The sequence below is a fragment of the Dromaius novaehollandiae genome, chromosome 3, assembly GCF_036370855.1.
Source record: "Dromaius novaehollandiae isolate bDroNov1 chromosome 3, bDroNov1.hap1, whole genome shotgun sequence".
Lineage (NCBI taxonomy): Eukaryota > Metazoa > Chordata > Aves > Casuariiformes > Dromaiidae > Dromaius > Dromaius novaehollandiae.
This window is the reverse complement of record NC_088100.1, coordinates 115,002,661-115,025,174: the sequence shown is the minus strand read 5'-3', so window position 1 is coordinate 115,025,174 and position 22,514 is coordinate 115,002,661. Positions and strand designations below refer to the sequence as shown.

At 42.4% G+C, this 22,514-nt stretch overlaps 1 protein-coding gene across 3 annotated transcripts in view; it reads right to left on the bottom strand.

The window, feature by feature from the left end:
- Positions 1-2,101: 2,101 nt before the first annotated feature.
- Positions 2,102-22,514, bottom strand: part of SLC24A3 (solute carrier family 24 member 3) — a 255,402-nt gene continuing 234,989 nt past the window's right edge. For 2 of the 3 annotated variants that reach the window (XM_064509881.1, XM_064509882.1), the window contains exon 17: positions 10,610-21,787. In XM_064509881.1, coding sequence (XP_064365951.1) covers positions 21,638-21,787 — 150 coding nt within the window. In that variant the 3' untranslated portion in view covers positions 10,610-21,637. Of the gene's footprint in view, positions 2,414-10,609; positions 21,788-22,514 lie in introns of those variants that run through there. The other variant, XM_064509884.1, reaches the window with a different exon arrangement.

Sequence of the window (22,514 nt, the reverse complement as noted above, 5' to 3'; positions counted from 1 at the left end):
AGCTGGATCCCAGGCCAGGGCAATCCCTGCTTGCTCCTTCGCATAGCCAGCTATTCCCCCAAACCAGCCTTACCAGTGTAGCCTTGCCAGGGGCAGTCCAGGCTGGCTATCCCTGAGCATCACTTGCTCTGCCTCAGACCCGTTCCTGCCTGATATATGTAACAGAGCCATCTTGGGTTCCCCCTCAACAGGGAAAAAATAACTGTGGCCTTCGAGAGCAACTTTCTGTCCATGTTACACTACTTGAACAGTACAGCACAGTGTGAATGAACCAAAGACCTAATTTTACTGTATGGTCTTTGAATCCTGATATTACAGTGATCCTGATCCATTCAGATAGCCTGGGCTGAGCTATACCATGCCAATATTGGAATAAAATAGAGCTTATAATTAATTTGCTGGGGCCTGACATTGGTCAGATGAGATGCTGACATCGTCTAAATGAGAAAGTTTTTTTTTTTTGCTGGCTGGCACTAGCTGAATTGTGGCTCCGACAGAGTCAGTGTTTGAATGGAGCAGCCAAATGGCATTGACTTAATCCCTGAGGGTAAGGAAGACTGAAGGTTGAACCCTTCGACTTCTGGCACCTCTTGCCATTTCCATGAGCACAGACACTGGTGTCAGGCAAAGTGATTAACTTCAAAACAGGGACTTATGTTCTCTCTACTTGCCAGGTCTCCCTTTTGAGCAATATGGTAGTTTTGCCAGTACTGCAGTTTGCTTCACATTCTGTTGTTACCATATTTTGTTAATGTTCTTAATGCACAAAAACTTGTCTTGGAGGTCAGATGAGCCTGGCACATTTTGCCATGACATGTTTAATTGCTGGCTACTTGTTGTCAATGAAAAGTGTGACATTGACATTTAAGAATGTTTCTTGAAAGAGAAGATGTCTTGTGGCTTCACCTGGTTCTCAAGAGATTTTTGTTTTGCTTCCCAGCTCTGCCTGTGTGATTCTCAACAACTAATTCTTTCTGCTGAGTTTGAGCATGCATTTATTAAATGTTAATAGTTAACAGTGCTCTTGTATTTATTGAACTAAAGGCTACAGAAGTGGAATAAAAATCAGGCTGGACAAATTTTATGGAAAAAAGAAAATGGTTCCTTCCACTTCTTCATATGGCCTCTCCAATATGGAAGAAGAAAATGTCTGTCTTTTATCTTCTGCATTCATGGCAGAGCCACTCTTTTTGATTCTTCAGTTTTTCCCCCTTCTTTAAGGTTGATAGCAGAGGACTCTAACTGAGCTGTTTATGACCATTAGTCACTACACCCCTGGGAAGAGATTACTCTTTTATTATTTCATGGTTCTGTGCTCTAGGTTCATCTCTCTCAGCATTGTCCCATTAAAAGTTGATCTGGCCAACTGATTTTGAACACTCCCCATATCAAGATGAATTTTCATCATCGAGTGCGGATGAGATGTCCAACGGCCAGCTACTCTTCACACTTCTACATGTTAGCCGGGAAACAAACAAGTGGAAATGCTGCATGACTATGTTTCCAACACAGTGGCCCTTGCTTTTCACCTTCCCTCTCTTTATTTTGAAATATTTTTTGAAAACAGTTTAATGTATATCTGTACACAAATTTGGGAGCACTTTGGTATACCAGCTCTTAAATCCTGGGTGACCCAGAACCCTAAATTTATCAGAAAGTCCATTTAGAGCGCAAGCCGGTAACAACCCAGGTGCGCTACACACATTCTGCCCTCTCTGCAAACTGACACAGGCAAACCCTCTCTGAGCGCTGTCTAGAGACAGATGAGGTGCCATGGCCCTCACGTGCCATCTCAAGCAGCCTAGTTAGATGAGGGTGTGAGAAGGGAAGGAGTACTAATGATCCTCAGGCTGCCAGTGAAAGCTCCTTCCAGCTGCACATGTGCCAAAGGCTATTCCTTGTATTATAGCCTGAGCCAAAGTGACATGAGAGTAAAGACGAGATCTCTGTCCAGAGAGACAGTGACTGCCAGATACTAGCTGAGATTAATCATGAGGAATTTGGGAAGAATCAGAGCCATATTCTGATCACAGAAAACCACTACTGCACACACATCTTTTTTTTAATGTGACTCCAAGCTGGGGGAAGGAATAGGTAGCAGGACATGTATTTTGGAAATTGTTTCCTTGCTCCATCTCAATTCTGAATTGCTGATGCTGTCTCAGACTCACCTCTGAATTACAGCAATTTGAGTAGATTAAAGTTTTGACATCATTTTTAAAGCCCTCAGAACTACCAGTTAAGGAGTAAACTAATTCTACCTTCATTATGGTGGTAGTTGTCCTGGCGAATGAGAACATTTACTCATCCTCTTCCAAAAACAGATGCTGGCATTTCCACTAATTCTTCTGGGTCTGTCTTCACTTGCAAAAAAGCAATGACTGTGAGTCATCCTTTCATCTTTAAAACCCTACTGAAGGAGAAAAAAGGGGAAACAAAAGACCATGTTTGTAGTCTGGCCATAAAATTGTTTGCTAAGTAAAGTCAATTGCGCTTCAGACCTCCAGTTAGAATGAGAAACAACATACGCGATACTAATTTGTAGGAAAACAAATCACTAAGGAGAACTGTGATCAACTATTACCTGTCACTTCAGCATGATGTTTTAACAGCGCGCTGTTTAACTAAACCCAAAAAAAGAATTAATGTAATATCTGCTTCTTAATTAGCACTGTCGACATCCACCCATTGCTTCTGAGGGCTTCTGTTGCTGCAGTATGCCTATGTGCATATGCATTTTTGTGCCTGTAGGCAATGACATCCTAAGGTAGTAGAAGGCATTTACTTTATTATCTCTTGGCAGCCAGACCAGAATTCCACTAGAAATCTGGAGGACAATCAGGCCCTCCATTTGCTTGGGTAGCAACAAGAGTGCCATTATTCAAGGGGAAAAAATGCCAGTAGCTATGTTAAAAGCTCTTGTCTTTTTTAGTGGAAGTATTAACATTTCCCAGTGTTCTATCAAGTTATAGCCAAATACAGCTGGACTTTGCCTTCAGTTTGGAATGGCCTGTAAAAACAGCTAAGACATACAAGGCCAGTAACCTGAGGATGGTCATCTCTGAGTATAATTCCTGCAGAATTGGGCAGAAGCTGTTTTTTCCAGAAGCTGGTATGCAACCTAGGAGTTCGAAGGATCTCCTGAGATTGATTTGAGAGATAAAGTCCATGTTCTTCTCTAGTGGGGACCAATCTTGTCTGTGTAGAATAAGAAAACCTGTTACAGAGATAACATTGTCCTAAAGTACAGCTAAATAGTACTACCATTCCTCAGGAAGGCCAAGCATAATGAAGTCAAATGGCAAGAAATAAGAACAGGGCAGTACCTAAAGTGTAATGCATATAAGGCCAGGTTCATAAGTAGTTACAGCCATAACGCTCCATGGAGCCCAGGAGATTGCTCCCTATTTATATTTGGGCCCTAATCTTCTCTGTGACTTGAAACAGCTTGGGGAAAGCTGCGATAGTAGTGATGACAGAACTAAAACAGGGTCAGACTCCTGCAGCTATTTGCATCTAAAGCAGACCCATATTCTACTGGTAGCCTGATTTGAATGGGAGGATCTGAGTAATGAAGTAAGTAGTTTTCTGAGTAAGGATGCAAAGATATGGCCTATTATGTTTATGCTGCCCAAGTGTCTCACTGCTCTAATCACAGCCACAGCAGAATTCTTGAGTAGTTGAAAATTATAGAGCCATCACTAAACCCCAGCTGTGCCACACAGGTGAAAGCTATTAAGTGGACTTAAGGAGGAAGTAAGGTATATACAGAAACTCATTATTTTCCAGTTGAGACAAAACTATCCATTAATATCTGACACAGAGCATACTCTGGAAAATTGGAAACAGATACTGAAAATAAGCAAATCCCAACAGTCCTAATGCATATGCAATGAACCAGTTATTAATATTCAATCCAGCAAATGCTGTCACTAAGGATGAATAGCATTCCTGTTCATATTTGTAAGTCTATATGCCCTAGATGGCATTGCTCTGCAACATTAGAAAATATAACTCTAAAATCCAAGCTCTTATTGCAGCCAACACAAAAGAATTTCAGGCAGGAAAAGCATTGATTTAAGTGCACACACACAAAAATAATAGCAGAGGCCTTTTTTAATGTTACTTGTTTGAGACATTTCTACTGCAGCTGATACATTAATTATGCCACATTTTTTCATTCATTCTTTAAAGGCTCACTTGTAAAATCTTCTTGTGTGAGCAGTTACAGTAAGCAACAGCTCTGTTTTGAAGTGGTTTTGTTGCACCTGCTCTCTCCAGGCAGTGGTATTTAATTGTTTTTGTTTATTCCATGCTACTCCTCTCTGGTGATTTGCTTGGCACTGTGAAGAAGGCTCACACCAATTACACAGCGCTGCCTGTTCACAGCAGTCAGAGGTTTAAGATGAGTTTCCTTCTCACTGAATGCTAACTCCAGCCCACTTAGAGCAGCTGGAGGGGAAGTGGGCAGATATTCAGCTGTGCTAAAGAGGGCTGATTACCATTGCAGCAGGGAGAAAAACACACACGCACACAAAATTAACATACCTGCAGTTTGTCCCGAGTCCTGTGTCTGCTTATTTCCCTTTTAGAGACATGGCTATCTGTTGCCTCTTTGCTTCAGGAGCTTTCTAGAAAGCATGACATGGTGGGAGCAGATGTGTGCACCAACCTCCTGGCACCAAGAATTAGGAGTTGAAGTTTCAAAGAGTAATGCAAGCCCCCCAGCAATCTAAGGGCTGCCTAATATAGGATTTTGGCACTGAAGGACCTACCCATTAGGCACCTGATCTGCAGGGTGTGGTTAACATGTCTAGGCACCCCATGTTGCAGCCTTTTGGGGATGCGTAACCCAATCATTTCTCTTAAAAGGGGTGTCTCTGGCCATTGCTCTTGGCAACTGAACTGGGATTGCTTTTTTTTTTTTTTTTTTGGATGCCAAGCAGTGGTGGTGGAATCTCCTGCATGCAAGCACATGCAGTTTATAATGCTCATGTCCTGGGAGGCTGCCAACAGGCTAAAAACCATTTGTGGGGAGAAGGGAAGGGGGCTTGTCTCCAAACTCTCTCCCATTTGCTAGATGAAAAGAAAGGAAGGCAAGCGCTTAAGTTCCTCAGGCATTAGATAAAAGCAGGTTACCATAGAGTGCTGCAGGAGTTTGATCCTGCTTGTGGCTTGGGAGAAGTTGAGTTCAAGGCTGGCACTTAAGGCAGGATGTAGGTGCCTAAAACCAAAACTGTGACTATTTGATCCAGTAGCGGCTGGGCATTGGAGGTGCCTGGGGGTCCTACAAAACTCTTCTTGTTTTAAGCTTCAACATGAGCAATGCTGCATGCTGGCTGCCACACAGCACCCCTGCCCATCGCTAGACTGAAAGTATGACCAGTGCAGGCTGTTGGGTAAAATCGACATAGGCCTATATGTGCTGGCACCCTTGCCAGTATAGAGCAAGGATAGAAATACTCAGCCTGAACACGGCCCTTCCTGTCATCCCCAAATTCAATTACAAGTCTAGGTGACTCTCTGGAGGGCTTTTAGATCACAGAACAGTTGAGGTTGGAAGGGATCTCCAGAGATCATCTAGTCCAACCCCCCTGTTAAAGCAGGGTCACCTAGAGCATCTTGCCCAGGACCCTGTCCAGATGGCTTATGAAAATCTCCAAGGATGAAGACACTACAACCTCTCTGGGCAACCTGTTTCAGTGCTCAGTCACCCTTACACTAAAGAAGTTTTTTTCTTCAGGTTCAGACCTTCCTGTGTTTCAGTTTGTGCCCATTGCCTCTCATCCTATCCCTGGGCACCACTGAAAGAGAGTCTGGCCCCATCCTTTTTACACCCTCCCTTCACATACACATTGATAAGATCTGCCCCCAGTCTTCTCTTCTCCAGGCTGAACAGCCCTCTTAGCCTTTCCTCATATGAGAGATACTCCAGTCCCTTAATCAGCTGTGTGCCCTTTGCTGCACTTGCTCCAGTCTGTCCATGTCTCTCTTGTCCTGGGGAGCCCAGAACTGACTCCCCATCTGGACACAGTAATCCAGATGTGGCCTCACCAGAGTTGAGTAGAGGGGGAGGATCACCTCCCTCGACTTGCTGGCAATGCTCTTTCTAATGCAGCCTAGGATACTGTTGGCCTTCTTGGCCACAAGGGCACATTGCTGGCTCATGGTGAACTTGTTGTCTACCAGGACTCCCACGTCCTTCTCCACAGAGCTGCTTTCTAGCAGGTCAGCCCCCAGTCTGTCCTGGGGCATGACATTATTCCTCCCTAGGTGCAGGACCCTGCACTTGCTTTTGTTGAACTTCATGAGGTTCCTCTCTGCCCATCTCTCCAGCCTGTCAAGGTCCTTCTGAAGGGCAGCACAGCTCTCTGGTGTATCAGCCACTACTACCAGCTTTGGATCATCAACAAGCTTGCTGAGGGTGCACTCTGTCCCTTCATCTAGGTCACTTATGAATACGTTGACCAGGACTGGAGCCAGTATTGTTTCCTGGTGTCCATCACTAACTACAGGCCTCCAACTATACTTTGCACCATGAGCCCAACCCTCAGAGCTCTGCCATTCAGCCACGTTTCAGTCCACCTCACTGGCTGCTCATCTAGCCCATACTTCAGCTTTGCTATGAGGATGTTATGGGAGAGAGTGTCAAAGACACAAAGTGTCAAAGATGCTGAGGTTCTATAATATTTTTCTAGAGTCCAGGCTGTGATCCCAGGGCAAGATGACACCAAGGACATACCCGTTCCTCTCTCCTAGACAGAAGGGGAGCGCATCGTGGTCCCTTGGACACCATCGTCTACAGAATTCATTTGGACAGTTATGTAGCAGGACTATTGGCTGTGCTGTGGAGTGTAAAGGTAGGCTTTGGAAGTGGGACATGGAGTTGGGTTTTCCTTGGCTTTAAGAATGACATTTTAGAAGGAAAACTAGTCTGATGCTCTGGTCTAGATTGAGGTATATATTTTGGATGTACATGTAATATAATTTTGTCTTGTGGAATAAAGGGAAGGGAAGATCAGCCACTAAAACTTGCACCTCACTCTTCTTTTAAATTTTTTTTTCAAAGGGTAAAAAGCAAAAAGAAAATTCCCTCAGCCACAAGGACAGTCATTAGCTGGTCCCCTTGCAAGCGCTCATGATTTTGGGATGGCTGAAGACTTCAGAGTTATCAGTCAGAGGACATTATGCTGAGAACACAGGCAGATGCAGGTTTAATCAAACAGAAGTAGGTGTAATAAGTAGGTCAAAAGCAACTGGGCAGAGCCTGGAGGCAGGTTGTTATCTGCTGCCTGTAGAGAAAAGCTTTCTCATCTCTGGAAGTGATATTGCACAGCAAATAGCTGTGGGGATGGCAAAGACGCAAGTTAGGCCTCTGTAAAGCAGGTTGGAGATAACCTTCAAAGGGAAAATAAATAGGATTTGTGCCCTAGTTTTGCATCTTTATGATGGATGAAGGTGACCTGGCGGGGAGGGCTTAGTTTTCTATTCACTACTTTGTACATCTATGTTGATGTTTTGCTTTGTTTGTTTTGTTTTGCACTAGAAATTCATGTCTTTTCTTAGGCAGGAAAGATTTGTGATGGCTGAAGAATAAGGGCAGTGACAACACGCCAACAATTTATAAGAAGCAAAAGTGAGTAAGTGAATGTGAAACAGATATTCTTCAATAACCATCCTGCCTCCCAGAGGTCCTCAAGCAAAAGCAATGAAGGCTTGCCTTGACTTGCTAATTATCCTCACTTTAACAAAAGCAGCTAGAAATTAAATTCAAAAATCCCCAACAATTTTCTAACTTTCCAGGCTATTTGTAAGTTTTGTAGATTGTTTTCTAAAGCAAAGTAATCATAAGGCTGAATCAAAATAGATGCATATTTGGCATATCACCCTGGCAGGGCATGGGCTGAAAGTAAGGAGATTTTTAGAGTTCAACAGCCAGCTGGAACAGCCCCAAGTTGTGATGAAAAGCAAGATTAACTTTGAACCAGAAAGCTAGCCATGGAGAAGTCTCTGCAGAGATAAAGCATTCTTATGGCTTCCAACATACCTTTTGGGGTGCCAGCATATAGAGTTGGAAAGCAAGCAATTGAACCAATGGAAAATATTTTCAAGACAACCGCTGGGCTTGCACTGATGAAAGACATTTTCTGCGTTAACATCAAAGGCTGTATCTCATCTCTTTATTCATGAACAGAGACGTGGAATCAGCATGTGTGTCCTTGCTGCACTGCATGACTCTTCTGCAACTAGAAATAGCTGCATATGGGTACATACATAATCCCATCTGTCTAAGACATACCACTACTTCTTGTGGAGATGGTGGGTATTTCAGAAGAAACATATCATTTTGGCAGTGGCTGTTACAAAGACATAAACAACATTACTTTAGCTGGGATAGCCAGTCCCAGTTATATGCCTTTTCATTCAAGGTTCTTAAAACCTTCTCTCAGAGAAAAGATAAAGGAAGGAGAGGTCAGCTGTAGAGCCCCGACCTTCTTATGTGATTAGGATAGAAGCAATGAGAATCCTGTCACCAAGGCAGGCTCAGATTTATGGGAAACTCAGCAGTGTCTGCCCAGCTGATGCAAAAACATAAAAACTGCACAAATATTTTACTATCCTAGAAGTATGCCTTCTAGCAAGCCCATTCCACAGGTTTTCTGCAGCTTTCTGGAAGTGAAACTGACTGCACCAGAACTTCTTATAATAGCACCTCCTTCAATATTATTATTCCAGGCATTACTAGAAATACTATTCCAAGAATAACTTCAGAGGGAGGACTGGAGCTCATAACCATAGCTGTCCATGGCTGAACGGTCATGGCCATAGTGTTGTTCCAACTGTGAGAATTACAATTAACTTGTACTACCATATATCTAGAAAAAAATTAACTAACTTCAACGCAGTAATTTCAGTTATATTGTTGTAAAAAGTAGAATTTGGTTCATTATCTAACAGCAAATAAAATTCTCTTGGTGTTTGTTTCTGTATGGGACTCAGACATATACAGTTCACATGAGCCACCTTCTGCATGAACTACTGTAGCATGCACTCTTGCACAGCAAATGTACATTAAAGAGTAGAGGAAATAAAATGTACAAAAGCTTCTGTGGAGGTCTTTCTTTTCTTCTTCTTTCAGTCCCTCTCTAATTCAGTGTTCAGGTCAAAATACTGGTACAATGTATTCTCAGAATTATGCCAAAAATTAATAAATCATTGGGATCATGACCTACAGGGATACTCTATTCCTGTGTCCCAGCATGCCCTAAAGTGTTAAGTTAGTACAAAGAGAGGATATTTTTATTGATAAACATTATATTGTCTTAGTGTAGATGTCTGACACATTATTAAATCAAATGACAAAACATTTAAAGTAATTCATTCTAATAAAACTTTTTGATATTCCATAGACAATAGTGGTGTGAATTTTGTTTATAGTATAACACTTTAAAAACACAGAAATACAAGTTTCTAATTTCATAGGTTACCAGCAAACAGAGAAAATGCATGCTTTCATTTCTGTTAAATTTCTAATTTACACAGGCAAGTGGAACAATATGCATAAAAGACTATTCTACAACAAATTGCAAAACAAACATATAGAAAGACTGACCTTATAATACTTGTACAAGTATGACAAAATTATTGTAACTCATTTCAAAAGGTAACAAATGTTTTGTCTGTGGCTCCACCATTTTAACATTTCTAAGCTGACTTAATAAAAAGCTATTTTGAATAGAATTGTATTACTATAAACCACTGATTTTTTTTTCTTGCCGGCTGTAAATGAACACATACATTATGTGCATTTGCACTCAGTTCCACCTACATTTTCTTCCTAATGGTTAGAAGCATCACAGAATCTTCACACTCAGTGAAAAGGAACCCAGATAATGTTGTTTGAGCCTGAATTGAACAAAAGGTGCTCGTATCAGTCACTTTTATTGCTGTGCTTCCTGCAGCTTTGATGCCGTGACTGCACCATAAAGTAGAAAACTAATCATGTACACAGTTCAAAGAAACCTCTACAGTTTTATCACAGTTATTTTAGAACAAGCCATACTAGGGATTGCATTCAGCAGACTAAGGACTTTAGTAATAGCAGTGGTACAAAACCAAGTTTTGCATAAGAGCTCCAAGGAATTATCCTATCTTGAATGGCCAGCTACTGGCCCACAAGACGATTTAACCCTTTCTCTCCCCCCCCCCCCGTTTCCCCCCCCCCAATTGCTGGCATTGGGACTACCATTGCGTGTTGGTGGTGCAAAGTTGTTTGAGAGGTGCAGGCTCAGCCTGGCTCTGAGAGGGTTTATTAGGTCAGGGAGAGCGCCATGTAACTACGGCAGTTTTGGTCTGGCTCTGGAAAAAGCTGGAAGGGGATAAAAGTGGCCCCCAAGTGCAAAGAAATTCTCTCTCTTGCAAGACTGTAACTGTAAACTCAGCTTAACCACAAGAGCGTGCGGTCTCCAAGCCAGCGCAAGGAAAAGAAAAGTCAAGGGAAGCTTTTCAAAAGAGCCCGCTCCCAACAGCACCTGCTGCTGTTTAGTGCTGAGCGGGGGCTCAACACTTCTGAAAAATTCCGCCATGGTTTTAGGGCATAAACAGGAGCTATTGAGTGCCGAGCTAATGAAAGCCTGCCCCAAAAATGCTCGGTAAGCCGGGGAGGTGGGGGAGGCAGGGGCCTGTGAATCTTGTGCAAGATACCTGAGCCTTAACAGGTCTGTCTGCTCACCTCACTCTTCTAGCAAAATCCTCACGTACCAGTGTAAGAACTGCTACAGCTGCGTGTGTTCAGGGCTGGTACACAGCAGGCAATGGCACCTGGCAGGGTGGCTCTATGTACCTCCATGGTTTTGACTGGTTTAATTGGGGATGGAGAAGAAGCATCAATCTTGCCCTCCCGCACTCCTGTTCACTGCAGTGCAATAGCTGCACTGATGCCAGAAGCATCGCAATGCCTCCATACCCTTACAGATGGATTTCAGATTGCACGGGACTTTGCCAGGCAGGGACCCCCCCCCCCCCAATCTTTTATAGTTTGGTTTCAAGATTGAAACCAAACATTCACCATGGGGATTAACATAATTTATTATTCCTTTAATATTTTTTTGCAGACACTGCCCACCTTGCAGGCCTAGTAATCTTTTCTTTATTTACAAGGACAGATAAGGAAGTCAATCGAACTATTCCTCACATTGAGTACAACTTGTCCCTAAAGCTTCACTGCATGGCAAAGGCCCAGTTCTTTTCTCAGGTGTGGAGATAGCTACTGGCATGTTTTCCCACACATTTGTTTGATAGATAATGCAAATTTGTGCAGCTAGGGTAAGACCTGAGTCAGAAACGTTATTTTTGACAGAGCTCTTCCCCTCTCCCTGATAAAGGGATACTGTATTTCTCGCTGGGAAAAAATGCCTTTCCTTGGGAGGACATGAGCTGTAAAGGTCAAATATTATTCAGGCAAATCTCCGTATAAATGCAATCCCTGCAAAACTTGCCAGTATCTTAATTACACAATAACCAACGATTCGTGATGCACTACTACTTCTGTTTGAACTTGCTCTCCACTTGTGCTGTACAAATATGGATTCCTACTTTGTACCCTTTACTTCTGTCATGCATTTGAAAACAAATCCTTAAGAACCAAGTTATTCTATAAACTTCTGGCATGGGTTTCTTTCAAAATCTCATTGTATTCAGCATTGTCATTCAAGGTGTGTGCATGCTCTTTTGACCTAAGCATCTGCAATTTCATATCGCAATATGGAGATAAAGAAATGCATATTATGCTCAGAGGTTTTGACTCACCAGTGAGAACTACTGAAAGAAAGGGATTGGTTTCTGAGTATCTAGTAGGACTCAGCTAGAGTCAGCTCTAGCTAGAACTCATCTAAGCTCTCAGCTTCACTGCAAGTGAAAGCAAATTATACAAATATTTATGAAAGTTTATTTTATGAAATCAGCCTTTATCTTTCAATATATGGAGTATTTTTTTCTTTTCTAATCTGAAAACCGGCCCCTAAGTGTTTAAGACCTTCGAAAACTGGTTTCTGATTTTTTCCCCAATACTTTGTCTGTAAAATGACTCCAGTATTGCTCTTTTATTTCCCAACACTGAACCCTACTGTAATTCACACCAATAGCAATGACATGTGATATATTCGTCTACAACAGCAATCTACGGATGTACCCGAAACCAAACCAAACCAATGAAGGTCGAAGGAAACAGGAAAGCATCACATCTGTGAGTGGTGGGATGCTTTTACTGCACGATTTTGAGGGGGAGATCCTTGCCTGCTGTAAGCAATTATCACCCTGCCATGGAGCTGTGACAATAAATGTCAGCTTCACCCAAACTTTTGCTAGTATGTGACATCTGTTTTAAAGACAGATCATCACATTTAACCAGAGTTGACTTGCCATTTAGTTTTAAAAGGAGCTGGGGAAAACTTGGCGAAGGAAGATCAAAGGGAAAAAAAGGTATCTACTTGTTGGTATCTTATGAAACATGACTTTTAATTACTGCAAATGGTACCTAGTGACAGTGATATTACAAACATGACAGAGTGCAATGAGTATGTGCTATTTATATATTTCTACTCCTATGATCACTAGAGGTGAGCATTACAGAAGCATTTCTGCGGGTCTCTCATGGTTCCTCAGCTTCTCTAATGCTGAGAGTTACAGGATGCATCTGAGAAGGTCTTGCCACTTTTTTGTGGCCACTCAGAAGGATGGTACAATGTTTTAATGGCTTAATCTGTTTAGTCCCTGATCCAGGAAAACCTGACTTACCTTCAGGTGGGGGCTGAAATTAGGATCCTAAGTCTTCTTCCAACATGGGGAAATGCTTTCTTGAACCAGGGGCTCAACTCTTAGTGTAAGATAAATAAATAAATAAAATGTATAAATACTTCAGTGCAGAATTTCTTGATCTCCTCAATCTTTCATGCATGCTCTTTTTTCTTAAACCTGTCTTTACATTCAGAAAATGCAACTGGAATTTTGAATGACTAATAATAATTACAATTAGAAATATTACTGAATGTACAAAGATAAGCTGTTCAAGCTTTTGACCTGCTATATTATAGATATGCAGCTGCCATGCACCACTAACATTACCTCGCTAATACAATGTGGAAACAAATAAAAACTAGTAACCATGTCTTGTATTTATAAATAGATGTGTGCAGCTATCTTAAATACTGACATCACTTAGCATCTTAGCAGTAGCCATGATAGGGTTTTATTCCTATGCAGATGGCAACCAGCTACCACAGGGCTTTATGTCAACAACAGTGGACATACTAGGTAAAGTATATATGTAGTTACTTGGATATAAATTTATATTTATACATTTAAAAAAATAAGGCCTAAAATCTGCCAATGAACTTACACGTATGACTTGAGTCCCTTACTGAAAACAATGTAGTTTGGCTTCCTAAAGCTTAAAATGCCTGGGTCAGACCTATAACCCCCTAATCAGACCAACTGTGTTTATTGTATGATCAGCCTCTTTGCACATAAAAACCAAAACTGAGCAGGATCACATCCATTTAGTTCCTCTTACAATAGACAGAATGGATACATGGTTATTTATAAATGAGTCAGACAGGGATGAGGCCACTGAAGATATAAAGTATCTCCATCTGTGCAAATTTCCCTTTGAAGAGTCTTTGAAAAGACATCCTACGGAAGTCTTTCCAGGTACTTTGTAATGACTGCATATTTTAATGGTTTGGGGCATTTTAAGGGCAGACTGTAGGTTTACACTCTTTTGGAGTCTGGCTGTTTGAGATTGGTCTCTCAAAGATCTTCTGGCATTTTCCCCCCATCAATTTACTGGATCAAAAACTGCATCCTATTTCTGTTAGCCAAGCGCATGAATTCTGCTTTAAGAGCAGCATGGGTCAGCCATTGAAGCCAGAGGGTTTCAGCTTGCGAGACAAAAAATGGAAGCAAAATCCTGAGTCCTTGGAACGCAGAGAGCCTGATGAAACCCCAAGCAAACAAGCAGGGTGCTGAGTGCACAGGGAGGGCTGCTTTTGACAAAGATTTCATGGTGCTTCACAACGTTCAAACCGTATCTGCAGATCTTCATCTCTCAAGCTGTATCAGAGGTCCTCCTACACCCAAGACTTAGGGCTGGGGCAGAGGTGCCCTCCACGAGCAGCTGTGCTGCTAGAAGTAGCTGCCGTAGAAACACTTAGATGCCCTCCAGGTACTGTGACAAACAGATCAGAGCGCAGCTCTGCCAGACGGGTGGCAACCTTCAGCCAAGAGGGAAGGCACTTGCCAACAGGGTGGACACGGGTCACAACCTTATCCTCTGGCACAGCGGCACCCCTCTGCACACTTGCGCCCTCAATGCGGGATGGGAAGGTGCCGTCAAACATTTGCAGATACATGAGGAAAATTCAGGCCCTCTTCGTTCAAAGGATTGAGAAGATGCATCTCCTCCCTTGCCTTCCCCCAGCCTTATTCCCTTTTCCCTTCACCCTACAGCTTAGTTCTTGCTACTTTTAGCATTTGCTAAGAAAATAGGAAGAGGTAACTCTAAGGCTGTCATGGCCGGAAGGCAGCTGGCCGTGTGCATTTGATTTCTGTAGCCACTGTGAGGCATCCTACTCCCCCACCAGCTCCCTTCTCTGCCATCCCAGAGAATATTAACCCTTTCTCAGCAAAGACTGTCCTCAACAGAGCGAAGGCAAGAGGAAGTGGCATGGATGCTAATAAAGGACCAGGTCCTGCAAACTTGCTTTCACCACCATTCTGCCAAGAGTAATTAATTAGATATATACACACAAGTTGGACCAGGAGTCGAAGTCAGGATGTAAAAGCATGTTTTTGTAATAGGATTTTCAACTTAATTTCAAGTGCTTCCTCAGGAGAAGTCAATGCCACAACTCCCATTGACATCCGTGAGGCTTGGATGTGACTCTTCGTAATCTTTAAGCCTACAGATGCAGTCACATATGAAGCTGGGACATGAGAGAGAACTGCTGCTGTGGGACCTTAGCGCAAAGGTTGCATGCAAAATTATTTTTTCCTTCTCTTCCAAAAGAAAACTTGGCCCTCCAAAAAAAAAAAAAAAAAAAAAAAAAAAAAAAACCCAAAACACACCACCACCACCAAAATCTAAACTAAAAAAAAAAAAAATATCCCAGACAGAGTCCTTTGGTGCAGGTTGTTAACCAGACCTGCTGGCCCTAGTTGTCTGTGTGCAGGATGTGGGAAAGCAACACGACATAACCTGAGCAGCAGACTGCCCTGGATGTGATCCAAAGTGCTTTTAAGCCAGTGGGGGAAAAAAAAAACCCAACTTGCTTTTAACACCACTAAGCTTAGCATCAGGTCCACTTCGCAGAGGAGAGCTACTAACCAGCTGTGGCCTCCTGGAGCAGCCTACAGGAAGATGACAGGCCACCTCTTGCCAAAATCTAAGATGAAAAATCTACTTTCTTCAATAGCGTCAGTAGTAAAACTCTTCTCAGGAGCTCACTTCTGGTGAATGGCTAATAAAACTTCAACAAAGTCTTCTGAAAGCCACTTTCCTTATTTTAACCCAAGGCACGTTGGGTAAGGGCTCTCCTTGCTGGAGTCACCTGCTCATGACTGATACAGGACTTCCTCCACCATCAAACAGGCATGTTTTGCTGCCGCTGCTCCTGAGGAGAGCCCCCACTCCTAGATCGCAAGGGTTGCGTTTGCTGAAGTGTTTCAAGAAACCCTGCTGATAGCAAACATTTGCTAAACTTAACTTTTTGGCAAAACACTTAAGCACAGGCATGGGCCCTTGTATTCAGATCTCACTGAATGAATACAGAGGTCCTTATTTCTCATTCCTACCAGCGGAGCTGCCTAGTGGTAACATGCCCAAGATTACTAAAGCATGCTTACGTTGCTGGCCTCTTCCTTTGCAAAACACTTCTGCAGGTAACTCTTGCCCCAGTTAAACTACTATTTCTACACGAAGGAAGCCAACAGAGCTTCTGCTTCCTCACTCACACCAATATCTGCTGGGAGGCAGTACTGATCAGAATTAAGGTAATACTTGGTCTTAAAGGGAAATCTGTGTATTTAATACAAAACAAAAGAGCAAGTATTATTCCATGTTAGCAGGGAAATATAAGTAACAGAGAGGTGGTGTGTACCAGGAGCCCCCTTCTTTCCTTACAGCAGGAGAGCAACATAATGTCCAGTAATGGAGATTATTCCTCTGGAAATACAAGTTACTTGTTTCATCTGCCAGATGTGCTGATGGAAAAGCTCAAAGGCAAATACTCGATGCTTAAGTAAATCTGCATTACCAGTTACAACTATTCCTGTAGGTTCAGGCATGCAATGTTAGGTTTTGTTTCCCCCAACTGGCTATAAACAGGTTACATTAAATTGTTTAAAAATTTCCATGTTGATTTTTAGCACCATTCAAATCCCACCCTGTGTAAGAAGATAATACTGACAGGATTTCTGCTGGGTTTTTTTTGGTGTGGAAGTTTTAAAACTTGTTCTGTAGGCTATTAGAAAAAGTAAAACAAAAAATACTACCTAAAATATGCCTCGATAAAACTCTTTTAACTATATAAATACATTATAAAGTCTGGAGCTTTACACAAATTGTGCTTTTTTAGAAGCTTTCCTGAAATTAGATGCTTCTGCCCAAACTTGGATAACTTGGCCTAGATCTCAGGCTGTTTCAGGGTGGTGAGTAACAGATCTCCCAGTCAAATTACATTCCCCGGTGTGCAATCAAACCAACCACCATTTGCTTCCCTGATTGCTGCCCTGTGAATAAATACGACTTTTCCAAAAGGCATGGATTTGTCCACTCCTGAGATCTAGTTCTGGAGATTTGGCCCAACAAGTCTGAGCAGCCTGGATGGAAGTAGATGCATTTATGAAATATGCTTCAGATTTGAGGCCACTAAGTGCTCGCTGCTAACAGAATATTCAGGTACATCTGCTTATTGGTGCCTAGTCATATTAATAATTACTCATTTATTTATTCAGACTAGAAAATAAAAATAAAATGATTCATTCTTTTTTCTTTTTTTTCTTTTTAAACAGCCCTTTTCAGGACTTACTGCTGCAAAGACATATGCAGAATAAAGTCCTGGCCCCTACAAATATCCACTGGAGTTTAGCCATTAATTTCAGTAGAGGGCAATTTTCCCTCAGTTCGTGAATGCTGAAAGCTGCTTTCCGTTACCTTTGGGCCTTGCATTAAATATAGTATACTCATTTGGCTTATCCAAACTCTGTAGTGCCTTAAATCTGAAGCAAAATGGCTGAAGTTTTGTGTATATTCAAACTTCCTTGAAAGTGTGGTTTTAAACTGATTCAGTTAAAGTCATACAAAACCCAATATGGACATTCTTGCCTAGATTTAATTCTATTTTACAGGAACTTAAATCAGTTACTGATCAAGTGAAATTTCATGAATACAGGGCAGATTTAAATCCAGCTAAGGAGTGTCCATTGAGATCGATTTTTAAAGTATATATTTGAACCAGTTTAAAGTTCCACTAGTGCAACTTTGAAATGGATACATCTGATCCTATAGCATCTCTGTGAGATTAATTTGAAAAGATTAGGGCTTCCAAAAAGTCTTGGTATAAGAAATATTTGTCAGTCATCAGAAAGTTATGTTTTTCTAAAAAGTTATCCAACAATATTCAGTCTACATTTTTTCTTACAAGTATTAATATGGTTATCAGGAAAAGACATAAAAATTCCTGGCTTGACAGCAGTATGCTAAATGTTACCCTCAGGCCACTCTACCTAAATTGAATGTTGTGTTTCTAAAACTGTATTGCTGTTCTTCCTTGATTTGGTTCCCCAAGAAAAAGAAAAAAAGCCATCACGCAGCAGCTGCACGTGGGGAACGAGCATTTGTTTGCACTAGCACAAACATCTCAGCTCCGGCGTATGCTAATACATTGATTTCAGTGACACAGATGAGGACAGAAAGCTGAGACCAAAGCAGGGTAGCAACACAGGAAAAGACCCAAATTACACTGTCCTTCCCGCACACGTTTCAGGTCGGTGTTCCTACAGCAGAAACAACCCACCAAAAAGTGCACTAAATCTTAAAAAAAAAAAAAAAAAAAAAAAAAAAAAAGTACAAAATTCAGCTTTGGTAGGGACAAAAGCAATTTTTCCAGCGTGTCGTAAGACCTCCTCTGATCAGATTCTTTGGGCTTTTAACGGCTGTCAAAGGGCGACTATCTGCATGTCGAGCAGAGTTGAAACCAGCACGGGATCACGTATTTAATATCAGCCAGAACAGAATCAGGTCAAAGTTAGAGCTGCAGAGAAGCACTCTCCACTGAGGGAAAGGCTCTTTAATCTCCCCTGGAAATGTTCATTAAGCATTGTCTGCAACCACCAGGAATGGAAATAAAAATACTCTGCTAGTCCCGAGATCAGGGCAGCCTCAAACTTGAAGGTGACCCTCGTTTTCAAAAGAACAAAACCCCAAATGAATCACAGGCATTTCAAAGAGAGAGAGAGAGAGAGAGAGAGAAAAAGAAACCCACCTCACTTCACCCCACCTTCCCGCAAATCCCAAAGCACAGGGCCTCTCCGCAGCATCCCTGTGCCATCCCGCATTGCCCCCGGGCGCAGGTCCCATGGCCCCATTCCCAGGACCAGCTGCGGGCTCCCGTGTGGGCGCCTCCTCTGCCCCCCATGCAGAGCCCACAACTTTCAAACTTTAATGTCAGGAGGAAAAAAAGCCCCTCAGACCTCTTTTTGGCTCAGTAGAGTAAAGCTGTTAATGTGCCCTGCATTTGCACAGAGCCATGTACTTGTGTTCTGGAGAGGTCATAGAGGAAGGATGCTAAGAATTGCTTACATTTTTGCTTTGGGGACTTTTCCACAGGCTTTGATTATGCTAACAAACTCTTTTCTGGAAACAAAAACAAGAATGCGCACATTCAACTGGTCTGTTCTCTTACGAACCAGGTCTGCACTGGTCGATTTGGCTGCAAATTGTAAGCACATCTCACCGAAACTGTCCAGCTAGGAAGTGCTCATCAAGTCGCTTATGGCACAGTTAAATGGACCTTTTGCTTCTGCTTAGAACAAACAACTTGCAGAACATTTTTGCACAACACACAAATTTCAAAACAAGGTATTTCAGGTTTCACGTACAATGCAAAGCTACAATATACTACAGTATTTAATGCACACCAAATAGGAAAAGTTCCTAAAAAAATACTCATGCAGTTTTTGTGCCATGGGATAGGTAATGGCTATTTCGTAGAAATAGATCCAACTGGCTCCATTGGAGCAGCAGTATAAATATTCAAAATAGAAGTAATAATAGGCCCTGATGTGAAACTTTTTTTTCCTTCCCCAAATCTGTCCCTTCTGTCAGCAAGGAAACATTCTGCTTAGGAGCAGCTGCGTCTTGCTATGAGATTACAGCTGTGTGCTTGCGGGTGGATTTTATTGAAGTGTGCCACATTGTTGCTAACATTGTTGGATTTAAGGAAGTATTTTAGGCATTTTAGTGATTATTATTCTTATTACTAATCTCATTCACTAAATGAAAGAAGCAACGAGAAGGTACATGGGGCTTCCCAATGCGCAAGGGCCTCCAGCAGGCGCAGTGATGAGAGGCTGCATAGCGCAACGGGGAGCAACACAATTATTTCCCAGAACGACAAGCGGTGCAGGAGCGTCACGGACTCTCTCTCGTCCTTGTCCCCAAATCCTTCCTTCTTCCCTGCAGGGACCCCCCTGCACGTTTTAGTCACCCAGGCTGGCAGTACATGGCTTTTTCCCCTGGACTCCCCCAACGCACGCAGTGCAACGGCTGCCAATGCCCCCGCACATAGAGCGCAACAAAGAAAGAAAATAAGGTGCTGAGCTGAAGGGAAACCACAGCGGGTAAATCTTTTGCTTTACATCGTTTTGCCCAAAGAAAATTAAGCTGAAATCATCAAGTGCAAAAGTGCAAATGAGTTGAGATATCGGCTTGTTGTGTGTGAATGGGGCTTTTTTCTTTTTTTTTTTTTTGGTTGGAGGTTTTTTTCCTGCTACGGCTTAGTTTAGGGATTTTTTGTTTCTTTTTACCTAGGGTTCGCTGTGCCTTGACTACCAATATTTGCCACTGTTTGTACCATAGACAAAAACATTCACCTAGCTGGTAGTATCTTATTACACTGTGTAGTAGAACATACACAAGAAAGAGGAAAAAACATACCAAATGAATCAGAAGTGATCAGTGCTTAAAGTAAATACAACAGCCAGCACTGGCAAGAATCCACAGCATCAATACATACAAATGTAGCAGTGACGGTGTTTCTCATGGGGTGGAAACTGCCTGCGTATTAATATAGCGTTATACAAAACCTAGCAGGGATACTGGAACAATGAATAGCTAAACTTTCACAATAACTTAGGTCTGTGAGCCAGTCTGCGTTAAAGATATTCCACATTTTGAAAGTGCCATCTCTCTCTCTCTCTGTCTTCTGCCCTCCCGCAGGAGGTGTGATGAGTCCACATGATGTGTTATCAGGTAAGTTCAACTGTTTAAGAAAAATATCTGGCCAGGTCCAGTGTATTCCTTAAAGAGTGGCAAATTATGACTTCAGTAACTATGTCTGTGCAAAATATGCCTCTTTCCTTTTAAAGAAACCAGTGTCTGTAACTCATTTAGAAAAGTTTTGACACATATTTATGTCCTTCTCAGAACAAGTAAGATGTGAGCTATTGAATCCCCCCAGAACTACAGGAAATCTGATGATGCAAAGAAGGCTCTGACCTTCCATTTCCATGTGTGGATTGTTAAAAACCAGGACACCTCCTTGGTAGCCCTCCTGGGCTGGCACTCAAACTATTGCTTGGAAATACCAACAACACCCTAGCAATGAAACTCCAACATTAATAATGAAAATGGTAGCAGTGTTTACCCTTTGCATCCATGTTCACCTTGCGTTCCTCATCACACCTGTACGCGACGCATTCTCTTTAGTAAAAAGTCACTGCCTGTTGCCTTGCCAATCTTCTTTTTGTAAGCAGTAAATCCACTCGTATGCCGAGTACCTTGAATTGAATTCCCATCACACACTGCCCTGTGACCGCTGGATCGTTACAGGAAATCCAGCGCTCAGAAGGAGAAGCTGCAAGAGAGGCTGTTGATCGCTGACAATAAAAATCCCAAACAAACGAAAAAAACCCCCCAAACAACCAAAAGATTCCCATGATTCTCCTTGAAAATCAGCCCCGGTACGATGTACCCTCTTCTGTATTCTAGCAATAGTCTTAAGTCATAAATTAGATTAGTCTTCCATCAAATAACTTAAAAAAGAAGGAATTGTAGCAGACCAGTTTTGCCTGGCTTAACGCCAGTTAGCAGCCAGTTCATCTAGAGTCCCAATCACTGTTCAAAAACTGAGCTAGGAAATCACATGAATGCTGAAAAAAATAATAATCTTCACATCGATGCAGGATTTTTCCAGGTTGTGGGGGTCAGGGAGAGGGTAAACCGAGATGGGGCCAAGGGTCCTATGAACAGTGAACAGGACAGACTTCACGACTCGGAGGTGCACCGCGTTCAGGAGATGCCAGCCGTGGTTTGTATTGCACAGGTAAGAGGGAAGTTCCTCCCGACAGTCTGCCACCTGCATTAGTGATCTCTGCACATTGGCAAGTTCACAAAAGTGAAAACATTGAATTCTGTCATGATGGAGAAACACAGGAAGATGCCATAGAGGGAAAGGCACACACACCCTAGCTTCTTATCCAGTTTCCATTTGTTCATGTGGACGCCAAAAACCTACAACAAACAAAGGAGTAAGCAACCATGGCAGGAACATTTCGAATAGAGTGGGAAATCACCTTTTCAACTGCAGGAGCATGAAAATAAGCATGCCCTTGCTGAACACGGCCAACTGGAAGCAATCGCAGTGAAAGCACTGCACCACAGCTGGAGTAAATCAGAGTCGCTCCCTCACAGTCACTGGAGCCACACTGATTCATACCACCTTGAGTCCCGGCCCAACAGCCTGAAGCTTCTGCAGGGAATTGCATATTTTGGCAAGAACAAGCCCATTTAGTTCCACCAGGAACATTTTCAAAGGCCAGATTCCCTTTTCCACACGTAAGAGGCTTCCCGTGCCTCTCTGCATCTCAGTCTAGAGCCAAATAGTCTAAGGCTGTGCCTGAATTTGCTTAGTTTGCCCCCAAACAAACCTCTTGGAGTTAAAGCCTTGCACATGTGGGAATTTGTTCTGGTATGGAAACACAGGAGGGCCCCCTCGAGCAGCTGGCCTGAAGATGTGGAAGATGGCACCAGGGTATATAAACCCTCTTCTGTTCAGCATTTCTTGCCTAGTGTTACGTTGGACTCGGCTGGGTCAAGGAATCTGAGCCACTGTTTTCAATAGAAATGTTGTCCTGTGTGGGCAAACTGTCCAGTGTTTCACGCATCTGCCCAATAGGAGAATGGATCTTGCAATACATCAGAGGGTCTGCTCCATCTCCAGCAGGAAACCTGACTAACC